The sequence below is a fragment of the Aricia agestis genome, chromosome 19 (assembly GCF_905147365.1).
Source record: "Aricia agestis chromosome 19, ilAriAges1.1, whole genome shotgun sequence".
NCBI classification, from domain to species: Eukaryota; Metazoa; Arthropoda; class Insecta; order Lepidoptera; family Lycaenidae; genus Aricia; species Aricia agestis.
The window spans coordinates 7,662,550-7,687,314 of NC_056424.1; the positions used below are offsets into that span (position 1 = coordinate 7,662,550).

Consider the following 24,765-nt stretch of genomic DNA (forward strand, 5'->3'; position numbering starts at 1 on the left):
AAGAAGAATTTGCTTTTAATTTCTGACTCTAATGGAATCTCGATGAGAAAATCGTTGTGGGCTATTTTGGTATCGAGCTCAATTATTCTCAACACTACAGCTAATAACCACTTAAAGATTGGGACACGGTTTTACAATTGAGTGAAGGTCACAGTCTCTTATAGGATAAATCCATGCTAATATTTTAAACGCGAAAGTTTGTCTGTCTGTTATCTGTTCGCGCCAAAACCGCTGAACTTTTGCTGGGATTGGGTATGGAGACCCTTTCAGGAAATTACATTTAATGATACTTTTCATCCCGCAAAAAAAAATGTACGGTTCCCGCGCGCGCGGAATTTTGGTGCTTTGATCATCTAGTTCGAAAATTAAAACCCAGTGAACATCGACTGCGGAACCCTGATAACCCGGCCCATAAATTCACGTGCACCTTTTTCCCTCGTCGTTATTGAGTTATTGTGACGGTGCGCTTTTTACTCGGCTTTTTATTTGATGCAGCTCTGCACAAGGACGCAGTAATTGAAGACAATACTTGACGGTTGGGTGTGAATTGTTTTCTTTTTTTCTCAGTACTTATTCTTCTTACCGTTCGTGTAAAGTGTTGCCAGGACCTAATCGTGGTTTGCATTTTGACGTTTAGAGCAGACGTTTTTATGTATTGGCCGATTATTGACCGATTGATATATTAACAGCGTACGTGAGACATGCCTGCGATGCATGCGCTCTGATCGTATCCAAAACTTTCGCTTGGTTCTATTTTTTCTGGAGTTTCTTATGACCAAATAGCTTTGTTCACACTGTGCCGTTTTCTGTTCGTCAAGGGCATGCGTTATAGCGCAGTCAACAGCGCACGTGAGGCATGCCCGCGACGCATGCCCTCTGACCGTATCCAAAACTTCAAAAATGACAATTTTGGCGTTGCGTTCCTTGACGCATTCAATTATTGAATGCGCCAATATGAAAGATGATGACGAAAATTGAAGATGAAAGTGCATGTCAGTGTGTACAAAGCTAATAAGCCGCACACATTCCACCCAGTAAAACGTTCTCGTCGCACATGTTACAAAGCTGACAGACACTGCAACCGAACAAAAATGACAATGTTGGCGTTGCGTTCGTTAACGCATTCAATTATTGAAAGCGCCAAACGAAAGTTGAATACAAAGAAGATGACGAAAATTGAAGACGAAAGCGCATAGTGTGGACATAGCTACTTAAAGCTAGCCTGTCTAACGTTTCGTCGGATAAGCACGTGAAAGGCCCGTGTCTATATTTATCCAGTAATGTGGTGGTGGTGGTAACTATTACGAAAGTAAACGAGAGAAACAGAAACACACACTAACTCATAGCATTATGAAAAACTTCAGAGTACCCTGGTCTTTATCACTCAAATCGGTGTAAGGTAAAAACCACAATTTGCATAGCAAAATGTTAGAATTAAACCAATTTTCTACCAAGTGTAGTGGTTTAAATAGCTCAATAGCCGCACTACAACTTAATTAGAAAATAAACTGGAGCTGCCATTAAAATACAAAATTGTTATCGCCCACTGTATGAGCCGGGCAACCTGTCATAACTCGCGCATGTTGATCATATCGGTGCGCTAACTGGGTTACGGGGCGAAACTGTAGAGTTAAATGTACCGGTTAAATATTTTAAAGTGGTGGAATATTTGAAAAAGTTCGGTCAAAAATGTAGGCTTGTTTGGACCTTCCAAGCTAGGCGATGGATAACAATGAACCATGACTGCAAAGCTGTCTAAAACATGCACAACGTCAAACCTTGGTATACATAGACGAAAACTCTAGTGGGGGCAAACGAGCAAACGGGTCACTTAATGGAAAGCAACTACCGTCACCCATGGACACTCGCAACATTTGAAGAGCTGCAGCTGCGTTGCCGGCCTTTTAAGAGGGAATACGCTCTTTTCTTGAAGGTTTGCAGGTCGTTTAGGTCCGGAAATATTGCTGGTGACAGTTCGTTCCAGAGTTTTACAGTGCGCGGCAGAATGTTACGCGAGAAACGCACGGCGCACGTTTGTAATGGCTTGATCTAAACGTGGCCATATTTCTACGATGCAGCCTGGAATCTAAAAATATCGTAGGAATTCTAGTCCTACGGCATAACTACACTGACGAATAAAATAGATAAAAATATAAAAAAAACTACTAAAAACAAGAAAATGGAGGCTTCATTCACAACAAGAATAGAACCCAAGAATAAGCTGTAAATAATATAGCTACACCTCTTTTATATTAAAGTCCATAAAATCAGAATTCCTCTCACAACTGTATTAAACGCAGTCAACCAAAAATAAGATATAAATCCACATTCATCTCGGATCGGTTTAAAATGCAATACCTACGTCCTGCTCCGTACGCCGTTCCATGCATCCTATTATGGGCTCCAATAGTGTGGTATAAAAATAATATTAGCGCATATCCGGGTCACTATTGTATGCACTTGGCTTTGTTCCAAATACGGACCGTTCGGTGAAATTTTCTCTCCAACATGGTCTCTATGACTAACGACGTAAGGGTGACCTTGGAGGCAGAATAACGCAGAAAGGAGGCTACCAGAAGCCTTCGGATTGTCGCATCCAAATTCCCCAGTCCCGGAGGCGAAGTAAATGATTTATTCGTTCGGATTTCATTTTTTAAGGACGATAAATTGTGAACTGTCTTTGGGACCAATTTGGGTATTGTTTGTTTTGTCTTTAAAGCTTTAACTTGGGTGACAATTGTCGGCCAAGTGGTTCGGAAGATCCTTGCAGTGTTTATATTAGAAATATGTATTATGTATGACAATCTATATAGATTTTTACTTGAAGGCCTTATAAGGCAGTACTAGGAATTACTTTAAATCTATATTGCTGTCTTTGTCTTTAATGTTGAATAATCCATTTCACAGATAGCCTGTCTTATTCTCGTTAAGTAATAAGGCAGTTTTAAGACGATTGACTCAAGTAAACACAATATACAGCTAATTAAAAGAATGTGTTCCCAGAGGTTCATTCTGGCCACTTTAGCGGGTAATTTGGGCTGCCTTAATCACGGTCACGGTCAGTGGATTCGGTGTGGATATTTAAAAATGGAGTAAATTTAAGTGGCATAATTTGTGTCATTCCGCCATCGGAGTTGACGGCAATTTTACATGGTTTGTTGGTTTTAGGAATAACAAGAGCTTCTTTCCTTTTCATGTAGTAATTAGTGATTTAATAGACTCTGATAACAGTGGCGTGGGCTGGTTCTTGAAAAAGGGGAATTTCTAGTATAATAAGGGATTTAGAAGTCTTTAAAAGTCTATAAATGGAATGAACTGGCAATAGACGCGTAATATTCTTATTTGCTTGATCGTCTATTTCTTCATTACTATTTTTGTTACTTTCTTCATTATCTATTGCTTCATTACTTCTCATATTTTAATGTTCTTTATCATCAATGATATGCATTGATTCTCCTATTGATTTAGCTTAATTTTTTTTTATGAAATAAAGGGGGCAAACGAGCAAACGGGTCACCTGATGGAAAGCAACTTCCGTCGCCCATGGACACTCGCAGCATCAGAAGAGCTGGAGGTGCGTTGCCGGCCTTTTAAGGGGGAATAGGGTAATAGGGGAGGGTAGGGGAGGGAAGGGAATAGGGTAGGGAATCGGGCCTCCGGTAAACTCACTCACTCGACGAAACACAACGCAAGCGCTGTTTCACGCCGGTTTTCTGTGAGAACGTGGTATTTCTCCGGCCGAGCCGGCCCATTCGTGCCGAAGCATGGCTCTCCCACGTATAATATTTATCTTTGCTAACATCACAATTACTATCGACAATTTTCTTTGCCGCCGTGGTTGGATTTCCAGCCATTCCAATTTCCAACCAAAGCTATAAAGCTAAATTTTAAAGAGTTATTACACCGCCAACTAAAGCGTACAATAACCCATCAAAACCTAATTATAGAGAACAATAGAGCAATAATTGAAAAATATGTTCGTTTATTGTTTGTGGGCAATAGAGCCGTGGATGTAGGACGGTGTCCAATTAGAACATTATCCGGTGTCGCTTTCTTTGATCTGTTAAACTTAATGGAGTTTTGTCATAGTATAATATAGTAGACCATCGTACTACATCGTGTTGGTGATTTCAGATAAGTTTAGAGAGCAAAATAGTGCGATATGACTGAATGACGTAGTGCGCGTAAAACGTGTATTTTTGTTGCACTGATTTAATTTTAAGAACATAGTTAATAGTTAATTTACGCTACTGTATATTATACTTGTGTTGTGGTTCTCTAAACATTTGGACACTTCGGGAAGTCGATCTGTGTCTCCAAGGTCTTTTTGCGTGAACTTGCAAATCGTTAAAACACTCTTGGTAGATAGAGTAAAATAAATAAATTGTGTTGGTACTGATGCCGTTAAAAGTAAACAGTACAAAGATAATTCCTTAAAAGTAACAATGGTAATTTTAGGCGTGGTCCTGTGACGTCATTATAATAGTAATAACAGGGCGGTCCCCGTCATTGTCTGAGCATATAGCTAATCAAACAATACACAGCCATTACGTATAGATTATACTGTACTCGTAATTACAGTAGCATAGTTTCGTGTTCGTGGTGGCTGGGTCACCATCAGTTGATTCATCTCATCATTATCATCAGCCTGTTGCCGTCGACCACTGAACGTAAGCTTCGCAAATGAGCGCCAGCCATCCCGATTTTGGGCAGCCCTCAGCTGCCAGCCAGTTTCTTCAAATCGTCACAACCGTGACGTCGTGCCTAAGCGTGGTCTAAGTGACGTCGTGCCTAAGGTGGTAATCGTGGTCTTCCCGTCTGCAGACATGACCAATACCAGAAATAGTCAATGGACTAGCGTACTTATTCTATGAGCGACGTCGATGACTTTAGTTATACATAGACTAGCTGTCCCGGCAAATGTTGTTTTGCCATAAAATAATTTTCCCTGTTTTCCTGCTTTTCTCTTGAAGTTTTTTCTGATTTTTTTTTCTATAGACTTCACGGAGCCCGAGACCTTTCCAACGAATGCAAAACCGTGGATTTCGGTTCGTGCGTTCTGGAGTTATAGCGTCAGGAAGGAAAACCCGACTTATTTTTAACTATATGTATATTATTAGGTTACATAGCTCTTTCCATAAGTGTTCCATTGATTTATCTGCTTGTTAGGCATCCATACTGATATGATATGTGGGAAAGTGTGTCTGTATGTTACTTCTTCACACTAAAACCGCTGTACCGACTTTCATGAAATTTAGTATGGCCATATTTTGAGTCTCGGGAAAGGACATAGGATTATATTTATTCCCGAAAAATGTACAGTTCCCGAGAGATACACAAAATGCGCAACGGAGTTGCGGGCGTCATCTAGTTAAGTAGATATATAATAATAAATATTTTATAAACATAACGAAAGCTAAAACGACTTCAAAGAGAATCGATGAACAAAAAACCTTAATTCATTTTCGTTGCGCAATTGCAAAGGAATAATTCATTTGCAATATTTTTATGAATTTTTCATCTCGCAAAAGTTAATTTGGTGCAACAAAAAGGCGTCTTAGTTACTCCATTGATTAAAATTTTGTGTAGCAGACTGTAAAGTACGAAATGCAGATATGAGGCTAAATTATGAGAGTCACAATAAATGGGAGCGACAGACGATTTATTAGAATGTGCTCGGCGCAAACGGGCGATTTCGCCTAAAATAAACGAAATCAAAGTTAAAATTTCGTCTAATGTATGTGTGAGTGACTCTTCTCTCAAGTAAGACATATTTTAGACCAGATGATGCCCGCAGCTTCCTTGCGCCAAAATACGTTTATCGCGCAGGAACCGTACATTTTTCCAGGATAAAATGTATCCTATATTGATAAGAAACAGCATATTGATTTTCCAGTACATTTATTCTACAATATTATACAATAATTGTACACCTTCGGGCAGAGATTCCTCTTACAATTGTTTCTCCGTCAAAATTCGCATCATGCTGCGCTCTTGGGGTATTTATACACCATTTTTACCCGTCAACCCCCACTCTAAGTGAAGCGATCGTAGAAGGGATTGCACATTGTCAGTGTGGCCAGATTTAAATATTAAAACTACCATCAAATTTACTCAAAAATAGTTAAGTTATAATAATTTAGTATTCTAAAAACAATAAACTAAGTACTGAATTACATAAATCATAACAATAATATCCTTTCCCGGGTTTCAAAGTATCTCCACACCAAACAGTGGTTTGGGCGTGAAGAGGTAACAAACAGACTGATTTCGCATTTATAATATTAATAAGTATAGATAGATGTCTGGGGTGTCGCCTGTTTGCGACAGACTATAAATATCGGAATGTGCTCAGCGCAAACGAACTATTTTACCTAGCAGACAAAAAAGTGACATACTCAAAGTAACATTTTGTTACCCATATTTCATGTATGCAGTATGGGTGACTCTTCTCAAGCTCTGTGATTTTTATCGGTTATGAATTATTTTTCTGACTAAGTATTATGTAACCAATTCATAAAATGCCCAAAATACTTATATGATTTATGAATTTGAGACACTGCGTTCACTTTTCTAATAGTAAATGTGCGAGATGTCGCATGTGTCGCCGGTTTGCGCCAATATTATCTCTAATCAAGCACTTCGTATTCTTTGTGTTTTTTATGTATGTTATAATAAGATGTGTGCCTACTTATATAAATACGAGCTTTTGCCCACGGCTTCGCTCGCGTTAAGAAGTATTATTATATACAAACTTTCATCCCCTTTTTTAACCCCTTGGAGGTAGAATTGATCATAATATCTACCATGCCAAATTTTAGCCCGATCGGTCCAGTAGTTTTATATAATTTGATTGGACGCTGTTAAGCATTCGTGTACTAACCCACACAAAAATTACGTATTGAGTTATGAATGGAGTTATGTTCTGTAGATGATTTAGAACAAGACTGAATTCAAAATTTAACAACAAAAAAAAATTGTGGGTTAGGACACTAATGCTTAACAGCGACCATATATAGATTATGTGTAGTGAGTTAGTGTCCATTGGTTAGTGACAAAAATATTTATTCCAAGGACCAACTTTTTCCTACAGCAAAATCTGTGGTATTTTTATTATAAGTTACGATGAACCTAAAAATTGTTGTAAACACTTTAATACTATTTGGCCCCAGGCTAAGGTTAGGTCATATCGTTGTTAGAATGACTAGAATTCCTAGAAAACCACCTGGGAAATTATAGGTCTCAACTTTGAACATGAAAATTTGATAGCTCTATAACAGTTTGAAAATGCTGCGCGGACCGTGTAACTGGTGTTATAAGTATTTAAATAGTTTGGGAATGTAAAACTAGAGCGAGATAGAAGATATCAGCCTCTTTCTCACACATATTATTGTCTTGTTCAGGTCTAACCTTTGATTGTAATCTAAAACATATTGAGTAACTCTAAAAATACTTAATATTTAATTGCAACACGGTTTGTGTTTTCTAATATAATTCCCTATCCCTTTCTAACATAATTACTTATACAATGAAGAACTTTACAAGGTTACTTTCTGCTAGTCTTTGTCTAGCACTTTGGAAAAGTCACATAACAGATAAAGACAGCAAATTAAATCGCTGTGTAAATATCATAGCATCGTTTAATTTGCTCCATTATATTACTAGGGATGTAAAAAAACGAGATAGGATCATTCTATCTCTTTCGCGTTGTGGATTGTATGTGGGTGTAATGCCGCAAAGTGATAAAATTGTTTTGGATTACATTAATCCGCTATGGCCCATATTTTTAAGTGGAGCACGCTAATCTGCTCTCAGTAGGACGCTGCATAAGTTGAAATCAATTACTTTTTGCCGCTTCAAGCCCTTCTCTGTTGGGTCTTTTGTGGGCGAAATAATAGAGCCTTCTTCTCTTTTTCAATCCAGTACGTTAATTCCTATCAAACGCATTATATCTGAATTATTTTATGACTATAATGTAGAATATTGACTAAGTTAGCACTTGAGAAAGTACCAAAATCGTGTGCTGATGCTCCAAAATATTTAGACACAAAATTAATACAACGACTGCAGACTGGTAGACTGGTAGATTGGTCAAAAATGTACATACGTGATACGCATATTATCATTATTAGGTATGTGTGCATACGCGATACTTCAAAAACTCAATTACATAATATTGATTCTGTACAGCAGCGGCGTAGAAATCAATAATGCTATTTAAAAAATCCCCTCTTTTTTGTTAGTCGGTTAAAGAATAAAAAGATACCCAATAATAATCATAATTTATAGTTAACTAGCTGTCCCGGTGAACTTCGTGTCACTTTAAAACCTTCCCTGGACTTCTTCGAATGTTTTAAGACTAAAATTAGCCCAATCCGTTCAGCCGTTTTCGAGTTTTAGCGTTACTAACACAATTGAAAATCCATTTTATATATTTAGATATACTTACCTAGTATATTAACTTTATGATAATAATTTAGAATCAAAAAGATTTTTTGAAAAGTTTCGCTTTAAAAATTATAAAATACCGCAATGCGTATTTTACTTTGAAAATATTACTTTAGAATATTACTATTCAGATAAATGCCTTAGATGTTAGAATAGTCGCAGTAAATTTGGTAAATTCGTCAACCTAGGATCCAAATTCTCAATTTTTCATGTGGGACCGTTTGACAAATGGCGAAAATCCATCCCCGGTTAGAAAAGATTCATTCGTTGAATGGATGGATGGATGGATTAATTGGTATTATGGTAGATATTTAAAAGGTTATGGGTTATTATTCTTTGTCTAAATTAAAAGATGGATATTATTATGGAATAAAAACGACATCCAGACGAAGTAGTTTTTATGTGTATTGCTTATTAAAATATTTGATATTTTTAAGAGAGAAGACTTTTTAAAGATTATTTAGATCAATGATAAAAACTATTATCATCCAATGTAGATATTATGTACTATTATATATGTATATTATTTGTACTAATATGTACTACATAATATTAATCATCATTTATAGGACGACATGGTCGCCTCTGTTTGTGAACCAAGTCCTTAATAAAGATTTAAAAAAAATATATCATTTATCACATACAACAACCAACACCGTACAAATAATATAGGAAAATCATTCTAAAATTGCATCAAAACGTGTTTGTTAAACGGCTCTGTGTAACCTATTTAGCGGTGAGTCAGACACAGACAGACAGACAGATGTCAGGAGTTCGGCTAAAAGCTAAGTTTGCGGATAAAAACGGATATTTGGGTAAATGTATGTCACGAACACTGGCGGTGGCCGGTGGACGGGATTTTTAATTATGTATTTATTTTATTTGGAGATAATTCCATTTGGGGATCGCTACAATTAACTGTATGAAGTATATTAATACATATTTTATTCAACGTCATCAAAACACGCTATACATTAAATAAAGTATTCTGCAAGTCCTATACCCTTCTTTCTCATGTCGTAGATTTTCAATTTTCATCCAAATTGGTTTAGCGGTTGAATTGTGAAAAGGTACACAGTACACCACAGACATAGATCATGATAGACACCGCATGTGTATGTACTTCGCGTGCCATATCGTACTCCCAAACGACGAGCAATGCTCGCGTCTTTCGAAAGTCTGTTCTTCAGTCTGCTATCGGAATCTGACGTCAATCGGAATTTAAACAAATGCTTAAATGCCTAAAAGTATTGAGCTGTGAAAATTCAAATAGAAACGTTGGCCTAGATAGTGGGCACTTTTCTTATCATCGGTATGACACAGTAGCTATGAAAAAGTACCATGCCCCTTTTTTATACAAATGGAGCGACATGCGGTATCTATCTTGATCTATGTCTGTGCAGTACACACACTTTCGATTTTGTGATAATATTATTGTTTGTTATAATATAATTTGATTGTAACAAAACTATTCATAAGATAGACTTCTTTGTCTGGAAATAAAATATTTTTACATAGCTTAGTAATCAGTATTCGGTATAGATAGCTTGACCAATTTCAGAATTATTTGAAGTGCTAAACATTCAGTTTCCATGGCTGTACGTCAGATGATCGTTTCATGGTGTTTTGAGATATTTACTCGCGTCGCCAGTCGTGCTATAATGACGAACATTTGGCAGGCCGTCGGGGCACGTCGGATCACGTCGGCTCGCGTCGGGCCGCGTCGTGAATTATTCATTTTGGCCCGGGAACGAATGAACTACGGAATTGTCATGAAGATGTAATTTTTATTCCAAAATAGACACACGGAAATGCTGCAAGGATGTTGTGGCACTTGGATGGGCGTGAAACGTGAAACATGAAAATGTTTCTCATTCTAAAATTAATAACTAAGTAGATGTCCCCCGCAGGCCGCAACGGACGCGAAAATTCGTTTGTGGCGCGGAACCCGTACTTACATTGTTCCGGGATAATAAGTATGCTATCGCCTATGTCCTTTCCCGGGACTCAAAGTATCTTTATACCTTTCAGGAAAAGCGTGAAGAGGTAACAGACAGACAGACATATTTTCGCATTTATAATATTAGTAATTACTAATTAGTAGGTATAGATTTAATGTGACACTTATTACAGCGTTCAAACAAACAAACTCTTCCGCTTTATTAAATTAGCATGGATGGAATCGCGTATACATCTTTTTTTGAATAGGCCTTTAGCCATCTAATGATTATTATTTTTATCTTCGCTTCTCGTATGTCACTACAAATCAAATTAACATTAGTAATTAGTTCCACCTGTAATATCAATCAAAGATTTAATTAACAACACATATTGCTCCAAAATATTGATTCAACTGTATTCTAACGCCTATCGCGATAAGGCTGATTTACATAATCTCAACAGTTGTTTATTCAGCTTCATACCAGTCTAGCAGGTGACAAAATAACAGATATATAAGTCCTTGTATTGACTAGATCGCTTGGGAACGGGTCTAGAAACCTAGTTAAATATCCAGTAATAGATTACAACTGTGAAAATGATAAAATGGTGGGTAGATTTAATTAGTAAATAATTGCAAAAACATTTGAACAGTAATTTCAAGTGGAAAGCGGAAATGTGATCATTGATCAATCATAAAAAATTTAAAAAATGTAGCCGAATTATATTATAAACCCGCCCTAGACGATCAATTGTATTGTCTTTTTTGACAATAAGATTGAAGGCTTATATTCAATATCAACCCTAAATGGTCAATAATAATTATTACGCAATACATGATATTGCGCAATAAAATTGCTCGTCTAGGGGCCCGCTAAGACTATGGTTGGAATTTGGAAGCAATGTCAGCTGCTTCGTTCCCAGGACAATGTTATCCACGTGCCAAAATACTATTGTACTAGTCTAATGTCAAACTTCAGAAAATTATATATTATTATAATATAAATTCAATGAATTAACATTTAAAACTTTTTAATCTTTAATTTTTTCCGAGCGTTGAAACCTCGTCGCCAAAAACAATAGATTCTGAATTTCTGACTGATCGAAATTGAAAAAGTTTCGGCATTCATACATAATACAGACGCTTCGGTTTTATCAGATTTGCAAATTACTTATTTTGACTAAATTGCCTCGCAAATTCTCAATTTCATTGTTTATAACCTTAGATCGAATAAGTATAAAGAGAGCCAGTCGAAAAAAGATAACGCGAACCAGCATAGTTTTTATAGCCGATACTATGCAAAAGGTGATTCAAAATAATTGGACCATTAGCATATTATAGTAATTAAAAAATAACTAAGTGTTTACTTTATTGTTTAGAGCACCCTACCATTGCATTCAAACAACAACTTCTTATTTCTTCCATGCCAAGTGTTATAGACAACTAACAACGGCGCACTCATAAAGTTTTAACGCCGTTATTTAGTGTATTTACTAGTATAACGAGGTGAATTTACGACGTCACATAATACCCGCCGAGCGCCGAAAGCCGCGAACGGAGGAGCTGGCTAATTGGCTCTGCATTAAACGCTTATGATCATATAAGTGATTTATAACCTGACCGTGCCGCTCGTGTGTCCTGCCCCTGATACCCACCGCTGCCACCACATTGGAGCTTTATTAAAATCTTATATTATGATGATGTGTTATAAGATTTGAGTTTTTGTTACGTGGATCGACGATGAAGTTTGCAAATGGAAGACTTGAAGCCGCATCAACTCTTATATCTTTGAAACGTGAGCATAAAAAACGGAGGAGCTGGCTAATTGGCTCTGCATTAAACGCGATCATATAAGTGATTAATAACCTGCTCGTGCCGCTCGTGTGTCCTGCCGCTGATACCCACCGCTGCCACCACATTGGAGCTTTATTAAAATCTTATATTATGATGATGTGTTATAAGACTTGAGTTTTTGTAACGTGGATCGATGATGACGTTTGCAAATGGGAGACTTGAAGCCGCATCAACTCTTATATCTTTGAAACATGAGCATAAAAACGGAGGAGCTGGCTAATTAGCTCTGCATTAAACGCTTATGATCATATAATTGATTTATAACCTGCCCTTGCCGCTCGTGTGTCCTGCCCCTTATTCCCATCACTGTCACCACATTGAGGCTTTATTAGAGTTCATACGATGAAAAGACTTGAACTTTTGTTTCGTGGATCGATAATGAAGGTTGCAAAATATGATAGACTTGAAGCCGCGTTAGCTCTTATAATATCTATCTATTAAAAATGAACAGACATAAGAGCTGACGCAGTTTATAGTGAAATGTTTACAAATTTAGCAACACATAATAATAGTAATAGTTACCTAAGACAAAGTAAAATCCCCAAATTCAGGTAGCTAGTGAAAATCATGATTTATAATAGATTGAAGAAGTAAGAAAATGGTTATATAATATGCGAGAATCGTAAAGCCTAGCTTTAGAGGCTTTTTGATAAGTGAACTTAGGTTTTGCGTCGCAAATCTTCCGCAAATTGCTTTTATAACCTTTTGTTACTTAAAATAGGAAATACTAATATGAATTCGTTATTTTTCATGAATAGGTATTATGACTTTATTTTCTATTAAATCAACTCTCATTAGAATCTTTTTGAGAAAATACTGATGACTGATGAGTCTTGTTTTATGACAAGTTGTATAGAATTGATATGATATGATTTTTTTCTTTTCAGGTAAGCCACAAAAAGGAATTGGTATTCATAGAATAGTTGATGGTGCCGTCGGCCAGCAGTGCAAGTAATGTATGAATTCGGTTTGCCATCACGGTTTTGGCCAAAAAAGGACAGTATATCGAGCATTTTGGTTGGTTGGTTAATGGCCGTAATCAGGACCATAATATAAGTTTTCTTGTAACTGCTCTCCGAATGCTTTAACTTATATTGTAATTTTTTTTTTTAATTTTTTAACCATATAACAACTTTAAAGTTTATTCCTCTTGTCCCAGGTAACGTTATACACCATTGGAAATTAATTTGTGTAAAAGGAATCCAGACAATATGAAATAAAACAATGTAGTGACACCGAATACAATATAAATGTAATTCAGGCACTAGACAGTAAAATATTGAAGCGTCTATTTCGCAAGTAACATTATTTCAGCATCATATTTCTTGTGAAAGTATTAAAACTCGGATTTCAATCTTAAATTCCAGCGAAACTCAGACTAGTTTATTTGGAGAGACTGTAATAACTAATAATAAACGTTTTATAGAAAACAGGTGCCAGGGCCTTGCCCTTGCATACACCTGAGCCCTTTAATACAAACCTTGTAATACAAAATCGATGATTCTCTTTGGGGGATGGGCGTTTGAGATCTCCTGTAATGATTGCTATTGCATATCATCATCATCACTGTCTTATTCCCCGCAGCATTTTGGTATTTTTTTTTAATATCTTGCTTGGAATACCTCCTTGGATATTTGCGTAAGAGCTTCTGTTTTGATGAAATCTTCATAACAATACATACCAGTTAATTTTTAACGGATCGAAATAATCTATCGGAACAGCGTTACCGTCCTTAAACTAATTTTAATCATTAATCCTTCGATCGTGGATTCTTGGAAATCTATTGTTATTATATTGTTATCGTGATCACCGGTGATCCGTGATGTTATGGGGCTTGATAGGTTAATTCATTTACTAATGAATCTCAAATAATTTCTTGAATTACTATTATACTTCGGTTCACCTTCATAAACTTATATATCTTGAACAGCGGACAACTTTAATCAGTAAATTTAACATAAACAAACCTTATTATCTTAATGTAATCTTGCAACGTCGATTCACGTGCAGAGAGCATATGTAAAACAAAATTTACAATCAACGGGTATCCTGGTGAGATTTTATTTGAATAATTTAAGAGGCGTCTTCTCGCCCGAGGCTCGATGTTATCTGGTAAATTGCACCCTCACACGAGGTTGGGGCTATGGATGTGCTTTATTAACATTTCTTCATATATTCTTCAAAGAGACGAAAAGTGTGGATTTTACATTAGGAATAGCATAAAGATCAGTTGTTATGAATTTTGAACTATCAGGCAATCTAGGGGTAGAAAGTTAAAATTAAAAGAAGTTAGTATATAAAAAGTTTTATGTGCCTCCTTATAATATCTGCAATTGGTTCAATAAGTGGCAGTGGCATTCAGACTTCTTACATTTTGAAGACCGTCATCCAAAACCTTACCACAGGATAGGCAGAAGAACCAGCCTTCACTAACTAGGTGAACCAACTGTTCCCTTGTCATATACTAAAATTTCTCAGATAGGTTTCGAATTTTTAAATTTTGTAAACAACGTATCTATCTCCATATCACAATTCTATTCTTCAACTTGAGCAGAAACGTAAACAGAAAAACCTTTTTTTCCTTACACATCATATCCAATAATACGACTTCCGTATGAAGAAAAATATATTATTATATTTGGGCGAGGTGGCGAAATATTTAGGGCTAACTGCGGTGTGGAGTATCGAGGAATTAGACGTGTACATTTCTAAATAACTCAACATTTTTTGGGGCTTTTTTAACGACTTATATTTCACTTACAGTAACTTCAACAAGTTTCAGTATATATAAAACATGGCGAAGTTATGACTTCTTGTAGGCTTAAAGGCAGTGCACGATCCCAATAGGCATTATAAATTAGAAAGAGTGTTACGTGCAATTCAAAACATTCGTAAGAAAATCATGTCATATTATCATTAATTGTTTGATACATACCTACGAGTATTTTTTTTAAATACTCTGAAGCATAAACAGCGCTGCAGCTTGGAAAGTATCCCTTGATTTGTTTATAAGTGTTACACAGGGCACTACACTGTCACGTTTTTCTTTATAATTTACATTATCAATGCTTTGTCCCCAAGTAAATGTCATACAGATTTCCCCCGGAGGTTCCGCCAACCGATCAATACCAAGTGAGCCATAAGTTAGTTATTAATAAGCGAGTTAAAGTTGTCTGCGTGCTAACTACGTCTCCCCAGACGGGTCGAGTTAACAAATTAATGCGGACTTGGCTCATCCCTAGGGCGCGATAGATTGAATCAGGTGTACTGGTGAGGTTGCATTGTAAGTGCTAACGATTTGGGACGTTAAAGAGCAAACTGTGAAGACCCTATCTACATAGGGTCTTCACAGTTTGCTCTTTGCCTACGCAAGTGCACTTTTTTATTCTTCAGTAGTAATTTTTAATGTCCTCCAAAAAGTTACGATTTGGGACGTTAAAGAGCAAACTGTGAAGACCCTTTGTAGGCAAGTGCATTTTTTTATTCTTCAGTAGTAATTTTAATTTTCTCCAAAAAGTTACACATAATATACGTTGGGATTAAACCATAACATTCAAATGCACTTTTATAAAAAATTTTGCTAAGATCAATTTAATGTCCAGGGATTTAGTACACTAGTAGTTATTATGCGCAAAACATCCGTTGTTGATTTTACGAAACTTAGGTTTTGTGAAATCAACAACTGTTTTAATTCACTGCTTGAAATTTTAATCATAATCTTATTTTTTACTTAAGACTTAAGAGGCCCTCCGCCCTCGATCTTTGCAAACTAGTAGTAGTTTCGTGCTTTTAAAAGACAAAAATTCTATTGTACTCTTAAAACAATGGTTTAAAAGTGAACAATCGTGGGTATTTCTACTCGCGGTAACTTTAAACCCCAGATCGGGCTAATTAGTGCAGTTAACGTATGGAAATCGAACCTGACTGGAGCGGGAATCGAACCCGATATATCGTTTGCCTTCTACTAATTAAAAACAAACCTGTTAGGATTCTCGGTAGTCACATTCGAATATCAACTTTGTCATTGAAAGGATAAGGTTTAAAATTCGATTGAACGAAGTCCTGGAGATCAAAAGAGATTTCATTTCAACTAATGCGGAGTGAAACTGATTTACATTCGAGTTGCGATGGTTCGAATTTGATAGTGTTCATACCTCATGGTATTTTTAATGGGCTAGCCTTTTTTTTTTGGGACAAAGAATCATAATACACTTGCATGATATATCTGCCTGTACTCGGCCTAATAACAAGATAAGGCTTCATTCATACGTGGTATCAACGTGATTCGTGAATACAATATGCTGATATCCATTATTGTTGTGTAAGTTGGTAACATTGTAATTTGTAATCTTATGTAATGTGAGTGGTAACTGATATCCGAACATACCAAACTTCGAAATTAGTAAGTATAGTGGAACTTAAACAAGTGACAGCTTAGACTAAAATTAATTATCTGTGACATGCATATTGGCGGCTCTCGACATAGGCGAACGCGTTGGCCAACGCGTCTGCAGACGCGTTGGCCCAATGTGTAGAACGGGCGTTCGCGCGTTTGCCGTAGGTATTTAGACGTTGGCCAACGCGCGAACGCCCGTTCTACACATTGGGCCAACGCGTCTGCAGACGCGTTGGCCAACGCGTTCGCCTATGTCGAGAGCCGCCATAAGACGTATGCGCACCGCCACCGCGGCGTCGCGTCGCCGCGCGCCGCTGCATACTCAGGGCCCCCGCTACTATATTTGCAATGTGTGCAATGCACACGGGCGTCATACTCAAGGGGCGTCAAATCGCCATCTTTAGGGGCGCCAAAACCAAGGACCCAAAAAATTTGCCTAAAGGGGCGCCAAAATCCTTTTTATGCACACAGGCGCCAGTAGCCATTACGGGGGCCCTGTGCATACTCAGTCTTGTATTTCTATGAGCCCTTTTCACACAGCACCGCCGCGACGCCGCGGCGGCGACTCTTTACCGCGGCGGTGCCGCAGTTTTCAACAAACATACGACATACGACAACTCACAACAAACTAGTCGGACCCATGATCGCGCCGCAGCGCGCGCGGCGGCGGCGAAAGACGTTGCCTGCCGCCGCGGCGCTGTGTGTAAACATGCTAATTAGGTGTATCAATATTCAACATCGCTTTCGGCAGCTTTCAGGCTGCCTTCACATTAAGTCGCGAGTAGTGCGGCAGCCGCGCGTGTGAAGGCAGCCTCAATCAGTAATAATAATATCAATCTTTCAAATTACTTTAATACCTCGATCGTGGGTATCGCAGACACAATAGATTTTCAATTGTTATGCGGCAGCCGGGTGCCGCTTGGGGATTGATGAGATAGCTGCTGATTGCTGTAGCACACGAAGAAAATATAATTTAAAAAATGTTACGAATTGAGATGACCTTGAATGCACGGGCGAACAGCGCGCGGCAACAGTGGCACGCGGGTGGCGCGGGGTCGGGGCCCGGGGGCACGCCGCTTCCCCCGCCCCCTGCGTCTCAGACCCCCCGCACGCTCCCCGTACCCTCCCCGCGCGCCTCCGCAGTCGGTGCGCGTCTGTCGCACGGTGAACTAGTGCCGCGCGTACGAAGCATTGTAGCGTTTTATTTGCAGTTATTTTAGTATTATAATTATAATACAGAAGAATAATTATTGTGTTATTGAATAAAAACCGTTGCTGTCATAACGTAATAACAAGGTACGTGTTTGTTTTACATTTAAACTGTGTTGCGCTTTGTAGTTGAATAAATTTTTCAAAATCGTTTTGTGAATCTTTGCACTCCAAATTAGCGTAGATATCTGTACAGATTTTTGTATTTATAGATACATACTATGGAGCATATCAGTACCGAGCCCGGATCGAGTTCGTCGAGTGGTCCCGACTCATCTAGGTCGATCGACTTTATAGGCCCGCAAACATACGAACTATTGAAACAAGTCATACAGGGAATACACAATGAACTCAATAAACTGAACGATAAGAATGTTAATGCTGTGAATGTAAATACGGCACGACTCACTGGATTCCACCCGGTGACCATACTGAAGGTACATAGGAAAATGCATGATCTATCCGGTAAAGAACTAGAACGCAAAGCGGTACATTTAACGTTCAAGAATTTTTGTATAGTTCACAAGAGATACCCGAATTGCTACGAAATGCTCAAGAAGTTATCGGAGTATCCGCAAGTCGTGTACGATATGCAATCGTTGGTGAGAAGTCTTACCGGAATGGGGTACTTGTTGAGGAGACGTCCTGGAGGTAAAATACCGTTTGTCGTCGAAAGACCGGAGGTCGCTTTCGAAAGGTTACTGTACCTCAAGAAAATGGCGGGATATCGGTCGCATAAGCGAAGTATATACTACATAGGCGAAGCGTCGGTGTCGTCAAAGGGCGAAGTGCTCACCTCGGAGGAAACCCTGGTATACTCAAAAGGTCCCGAGACGCGTCTCTTCCCATTCTTTTACTTCGTCTTCCATAATCCAGATCACAAAACGGCAGTTTCGTGCAGTTTTAGTATCGTCGAGGATTTGAATGCTTCTAGTTTTATAAAATGGATAACAAAAGATGTTCTCGCGACGACTGCAATACTCGATAATAGCGTTATCGTTCTAGATAATTCAGAGAACCACAACGAAACAATCTGTACGCCTCTGACGGATATAAATAAAAGTTTGAAATCCGAGATAAAAGAATGGCTCGAGCATCACCTAGTTCCTTATACGAACGATATGTCTAAAAGGCAGCTTTGGAAACTGGCTGAAAAGTTGACTGATATCCACGAAAACGTATACGTCGTTGACAATATACTGAAGCAACATGGCCACTGCGTGTTGAGGCTGCCGAACTGTATCAACGAATTGAGCTTAGCCACTGCCGTCAGGCAGCTCGTCAAATGTTCCGTAATGGACAAAATACAAGAAGAACAATCGTTGCAAGTGACTTTAGAAAGTATAAGAACTGCTATCATTTTTAACAAATTAAATGGATATAATTCTTCTCTAATAAAAGAAGAAAACAAACTTTTGGATATGGATATCAAAACTGAAAAAATAAGAGATTTATTGGAAGAACCTATTTGTTGTTCGCTTGGAGAAAATGATGATAAAAATTTTGATATCGAATTTCCATTTTTTGTGGACTAAGATTGATGGCAATCTCGTAGGACCACTTAGAAAATGGAATTTATATTATTAAAAAATACTTTGTGTCATATTTTTCAACGCATATTATAATTAATATTTTATCGTTTTAAGTAGGTATTCCTTACATGGAATGCCAGTCCGGATAATAAGTAAAACTCATTTAACTCTGGATCACCTAACTTTTAAGTAAAACTAAATGTGGTTAATAAATAAAGCAATATTTGGTTACATAAGTATGATTTTTTAACCCATCAACTCCCAAGCGGCACCCGAGTAACAATTGAAAAGCTATTGTGTCTGCGATTCCCACAATCGAGGTATCATAACAATTTTGTAAAAAAATACAATATGGTATTTTTAAGGTGAAAACCGGCGTGAAACAGCGCTTGCGCTGTGTTTCGCCGAGTGAGTGAGTTTACCGGAGGCCCAATCCTCTAACCCCTACCCTATTCCCTTCCCTACCTTCAACTGTTCCCTTCCCTTCCCTTCCCTACCCTCCCCTATTACCCTATTCCCTCTTAAAAGGTCGGCAACGCACTTGCAGCTCTTCTGATGCTGCGAGTGTCCATGGGCGATGGAAGTTGCTTTCCATCAGGTGACCCGTTTGCTCGTTTGCCCCCTTATTTCATAAAAAAAAAAGGTTTTAAGTAAGTACTTACTTAAATTTTTCTCAAACTGCCGATAAATATAGGTTTTTTGAAATGATAATATTATAACGTTTACTTGCAAATTATTATAATATTATTATTTAAAAAGAAGCGCAATCGCAGCTATAATAATTAATAAACAATAATGTATAAAATTGAACTAAAATGTTTAGTTTCTTGTTGAATTTAAAGATTTAACTGTGATAATTTGGAGTGCAAAGTAATGCAAAAAAGTAAATGTAACTTAATACTAATTAACTATAGGATATTAAAGGAGTGAGTACACTGAGACGGGCCGTGCCGAGGCTCAGCGTGCCGGGGCTCATCGCAAAAATCCGTCTCCATACAATTTGTATGGATGTGGATGCGCGTATCGCACACTGTATCGGGGCGCAGCGGATTTCCGCTTCCATACAAATTGTATGGAGGCGGACTTTTGCGATGAGCCCCGGCACGGCCCATCTCAGTGTGCTCACTCCTTAATACTGAAACAAATTAAATAGTGCTGATATTATATGGTGTAATTAATCATAAACACAATATTTTGAGCATTTCATCTACTGCTTATTACACAGACATTTATAAAAAGCCGTTAAAGTTATTATCATATTATAATGATTATTTTTCTGTGTTAACAATTATTATTTACGTAAGCAGTAGGTCAGTCGCAAAAAATATGTGTAAGTACTTAGTTAATTATTTTTATAGTGGTACTAGCTGTTGCCCGCGACTTCGTCCGCGTGGACTTCAGTTTATAGCGCGCGATGTCAACAAAATTGGTGTCAAAAGCTTTTATAAAAAACCCTGGTACCTCTTAAATCAAAACAGCTGTGCAGTGTGTACATAATATTTCATTTTTAAAAATTAAACTTGATAGGTTTAACTTTTAAGGTTACGTCACTGCATAGATAAAGTACTGAGTTATTTAATAACGTAAAAAAGTAATAACAATCGAAAAAAAAATCGAAACTCGAATGGAAGCTGATACCACCTCTTATAGAAAGAAGTCTGGGCAAGCGTCACCGTGATGTAGGAGACGCACGGCGCCATCTATTATGAATTTTTGGAACTAACTTAATTTGAACAAATTTACGCATTTTCACCCCCTTACAACCCTTTTCTTTTCAGTAAAAAAGTAGCCTATGTCCTTTCTCAGGCTTTAGACTATCTGTATACAAAATTTCATTACAATCGGTTCGGTAGTTTTGGCGTTAAAGCGAGACAGACAGACAGACAGACAGAGATACTTTCGCATTTATAATATTAGTATAGATTACGCACAAAATTTGCTTTTTCAGGGCTCCTACATTCACAGTAAAAGTCCATAATGGACGCCATTCTTGTCGATAACCTTAACTATAACTACGCCTCTGGTGAGACCCACCCTTAGTAGTCTGGCCTATAAATCCATACTTAATAATCTATTATGCGAAAGTGTGTCTGTCTGTCTGTCTGTTACCTCTTCACGCCCAAACCGCTTAACCGATTTAGCTGAAATTTGGTATGGAGATACTTTGAGTCCCCTGGAAAGGACATAGGATACTTTTGATCCCGAAGAAATGTACGCTTCCCGCGCGATAAACGAATTTTGGCGCAACGGAGTTGCGGGCGTCCGCGTCATCTATAATATTAGATCTAAGGTCTAATCAAGTTGGCCACCCCTGGTATATTATTTTATTCTACTTCTTTTATACTACCTTACTGTTTTACTTTGCTGTGCCCATTATACGTTGTTTTAGCCCGGCCGCACATTATCCGAAATTTCTGATCAGAAAAATTCGGACGCCCGCCGCAACGCACTCTTCATACATTTTGTTGTAGACCCCGCATACTATCAAAATTCTGACGTGTCAAAATGTACGAGCGGGGCGGAGCGTCCGAATTTTTCTGATCAGAAATTCGGATAATATGCGGCCGGGCTTAAACTGAACCCAATGTAACTTTGTTTATATAATATTATAAATGGTAACCATATTTATTTAGACTTTCTACCACATTTCAGAAAATGCATCGTGCACACGAGGATAATATGGAGGAAGAACTTAGATTGAAAGATTTTAGAAGCAAACTGAAGGTCGTAAGAAATATATCAGACTCATGTTATGCCGATTTTATGTCGAATAAACCGTTTTTAGCTACAGCTACACAAAATGGAAGATCCGTTATTGACTTGATCAGGCATTACACCTGTTTAAACATTGAATTGTTACATGAGTACTTAAAACCTTATTTCGACAACCCACATGCTACAAAAACTTTTAAACAATATTGCCAAGAAACAACTGAACCGGAAAATTCAAAATTCAATGAAACTTTAAGGAACACTATACTGTCGTCATATTTTAAATTAGAGTATCCAAACATGTCAACTTTGAACTCAAGAATCAGTAGTTCAGAGGAAAGAGGTAAGTTGGAAATGACTAACTATACCCAGCAAATCATCGAAGGAACTTCCAAAGTGATCCTAGTCGAAAAGCCTGAAAAGTTTTTCGAAAGATTTGGTTACTTAGAAGATATAAAGCAATTGAGGCAAACCCATAATGTTGTTTATGTTTGCAACTATGATACTGACTTTGAAAGAGACCTAACAGTATACGCTGCTATTTTGCCAAAAGCTGGTCTTCTGAGCACATCCAAATATAGTTTATCCTCACCGAATACCTTCAAAAAGCTCGAAAGTTGGATATTGTATGATATTGTACCAAAATTACTTGCGCCAAGCGTGATTGTACTAGATGATACCATCGAATCCAAGGATCATATAACTCTGCCTACTATAAATAGTAAACATAGCGAAATGATCGAATGGCTGAAGGCTAAGAATATTCCACATGATCCAGATATGCATAGACCTGAGTTGTACGAATTGATTAAGAGATCGAAACGAGGGGAGCCTGAAAATATTTACACGATTGATACTAAATTAAATGCGAAAGGTCATAAAGTGCTTCGCCAGCCGAAAGGCGTAAGGTGCTTGAAATATGATATTAACAAATTCCGAACCGATATGCGAACTTGTAATAGTAGACACGACGTAACTACACATTTAGAAACTTGGCAAAATTTAGAAGAAAGTCTTATACAGTTAGAAGAAAAACTATACAAGGAAGATTTGGAATTGGAAAATATTATTGATCAACTATTGACACTTGGCAAATATAGTCCCGAATCGTCGCATCTTTTTGATGACAAGTTTGATGATGTGCCTGAGAATCTTAAATTACGTGAAATTTTTGAAGATCCAATAAAACGAAGATGTCTTATACATGATAATTGATATCATTGTTAAATTACAATAAATTTTTACTGCATTTTTTTTCATTTAACCATTTTTGTGGTTTTATTAATTAATTTTATATAACTTGCAAGCCTCTTAGTGCGCTGCAGTGTACCTACGTAGTTACGTTTGGCCCTAAAGTACACATTCTATGCACCTATACAATACACATAGCATTAATTGTATATCAACATTCTGGCATACAAAATCGAAGACATTATAAATTATAATGTGAACAAAAATTTTAAACAGTATTTTTATATCCTTGATTGAAATAGGTATAAAGAAATAAATGTATGGTATATTTATGGTAAAAATGATGCACTGCAATGTAAAGGTAAAAACAATTTCATTAACTCTCAAGTACGAAATCGATACAAAAAATATATTTCTGTATAAACCACCCTTCGGGAACCTTTCATTAGGCAATGATTTAAATATCAAAGGAATATATTTCACCGCGACTCACCTCTACATTCATTATGTATCCGGAGATTTTTCACCTTTTTTGTTTCAATCGGTTATACAGTCTCACGCTTTGCTGCGCAAAGGTTTCATAATTTATTTCCAACGAAATAGTGGATAGGGAAAACGGTGATTAGTTCTGGATAACGAGTTTTGTAAAATCTTATATTCTCCACAATCGCACGCTCTTCCGAGTTTTTTCCCGATGTTTTTCTCACTTTTTGCCGAATTCAACATAATGGAAGTTCTTTTTGATATTCTTTCAAGTCTTTCGTTCCATTAGTGACTACGCAGTTCTGAGACTGAGCGACAAATGAACCAGAAGAAAGGGCAGTGATGCACACTTTTTGGGACGGCTTTTGATTCCTAAAATTGTATTGCGAGTTTCTTACGCCAGTTCTTATCGCCGGGTTAGTTCCCGAACCGGTGGTAGGCATCATGTAGACGTTCAGAGAACATTTGCAAAAATTTATTCAGAAATAACACAATTTTGATTTTTGATTGGTCTTACTGTTTAGAAAGTATAGTTATTGCTTTAATCCATACTAATAATAAAAATCAGTAAATGTATCTGTCAGCCGACCCGTCGGTCTATCTGTTACTAACTTATTCACGAGAAAAACGCTTGAGATGAATTAATTGGTAATTAATATGCTGAGGTGACAGATACATCTTAGTCTTCTAGTACTTATGCTTATGACTCATATTCGAGAAAGTAAGCAGATGGATCTCCTGCCTGCCTAGCATACGCCAATGAGATATCTCACTCTCGAGATAATTAAAAACTACTCGTCTCCTAATGTCAAAATCTCGACGTTATCTTGACAAAACTATAAAAATGTGTTATTTCGATGATAGATCTACGCGAGAAAAAATGTTTGTCATGCTAGGGTCAATAGAGATGAAGAGACAAACCATCAAACATCGAGAAAACATGTAGAGTGAGATATCTCGTTGGCGTATGCTAGGCAGGCAGGTTACAGTCGTGTCGCAGT

At 37.4% G+C, this 24,765-nt stretch overlaps 3 protein-coding genes across 3 annotated transcripts in view; all 3 read left to right on the forward strand.

Moving 5' to 3' along the window:
• Positions 1 to 24,765, forward strand: part of LOC121736848 — a 628,730-nt gene that overhangs the window by 382,031 nt on the left and 221,934 nt on the right. The gene's annotated exons all lie outside the window — the stretch shown is intronic.
• LOC121736853 lies at positions 530 to 23,357 on the forward strand. Its single transcript, XM_042128306.1, has 3 exons — positions 530 to 652; positions 13,129 to 13,197; positions 22,031 to 23,357. The coding sequence occupies exons 2-3, from the start codon at positions 13,168 to 13,170 to the stop codon at positions 23,303 to 23,305; spliced, it is 1,305 nt and encodes a 434-aa protein (XP_041984240.1). The 5' UTR covers positions 530 to 652; positions 13,129 to 13,167; the 3' UTR covers positions 23,306 to 23,357.
• On the forward strand, positions 17,792 to 19,609 carry LOC121736852. Its single transcript, XM_042128305.1, has 2 exons — positions 17,792 to 17,933; positions 18,059 to 19,609. The coding sequence occupies exon 2, from the start codon at positions 18,068 to 18,070 to the stop codon at positions 19,379 to 19,381; it is 1,314 nt and encodes a 437-aa protein (XP_041984239.1). The 5' UTR covers positions 17,792 to 17,933; positions 18,059 to 18,067; the 3' UTR covers positions 19,382 to 19,609.

Excerpts from the sequence above, each read along its gene's own strand:
- LOC121736853 (XM_042128306.1), top strand. The coding sequence starts at position 13,168 with ATGGTGCCGTCGGCCAGCAGTGCAAGTAAT. Across the intron at positions 13,198-22,030 it reads CGGCCAGCAGTGCAAGTAAT|AAAATGCATCGTGCACACGA; the intron begins GTATGAATTCGG and ends ACCACATTTCAG.
- LOC121736852 (XM_042128305.1), top strand. The coding sequence starts at position 18,068 with ATGGAGCATATCAGTACCGAGCCCGGATCGAGTTCGTCGAGTGGTCCC.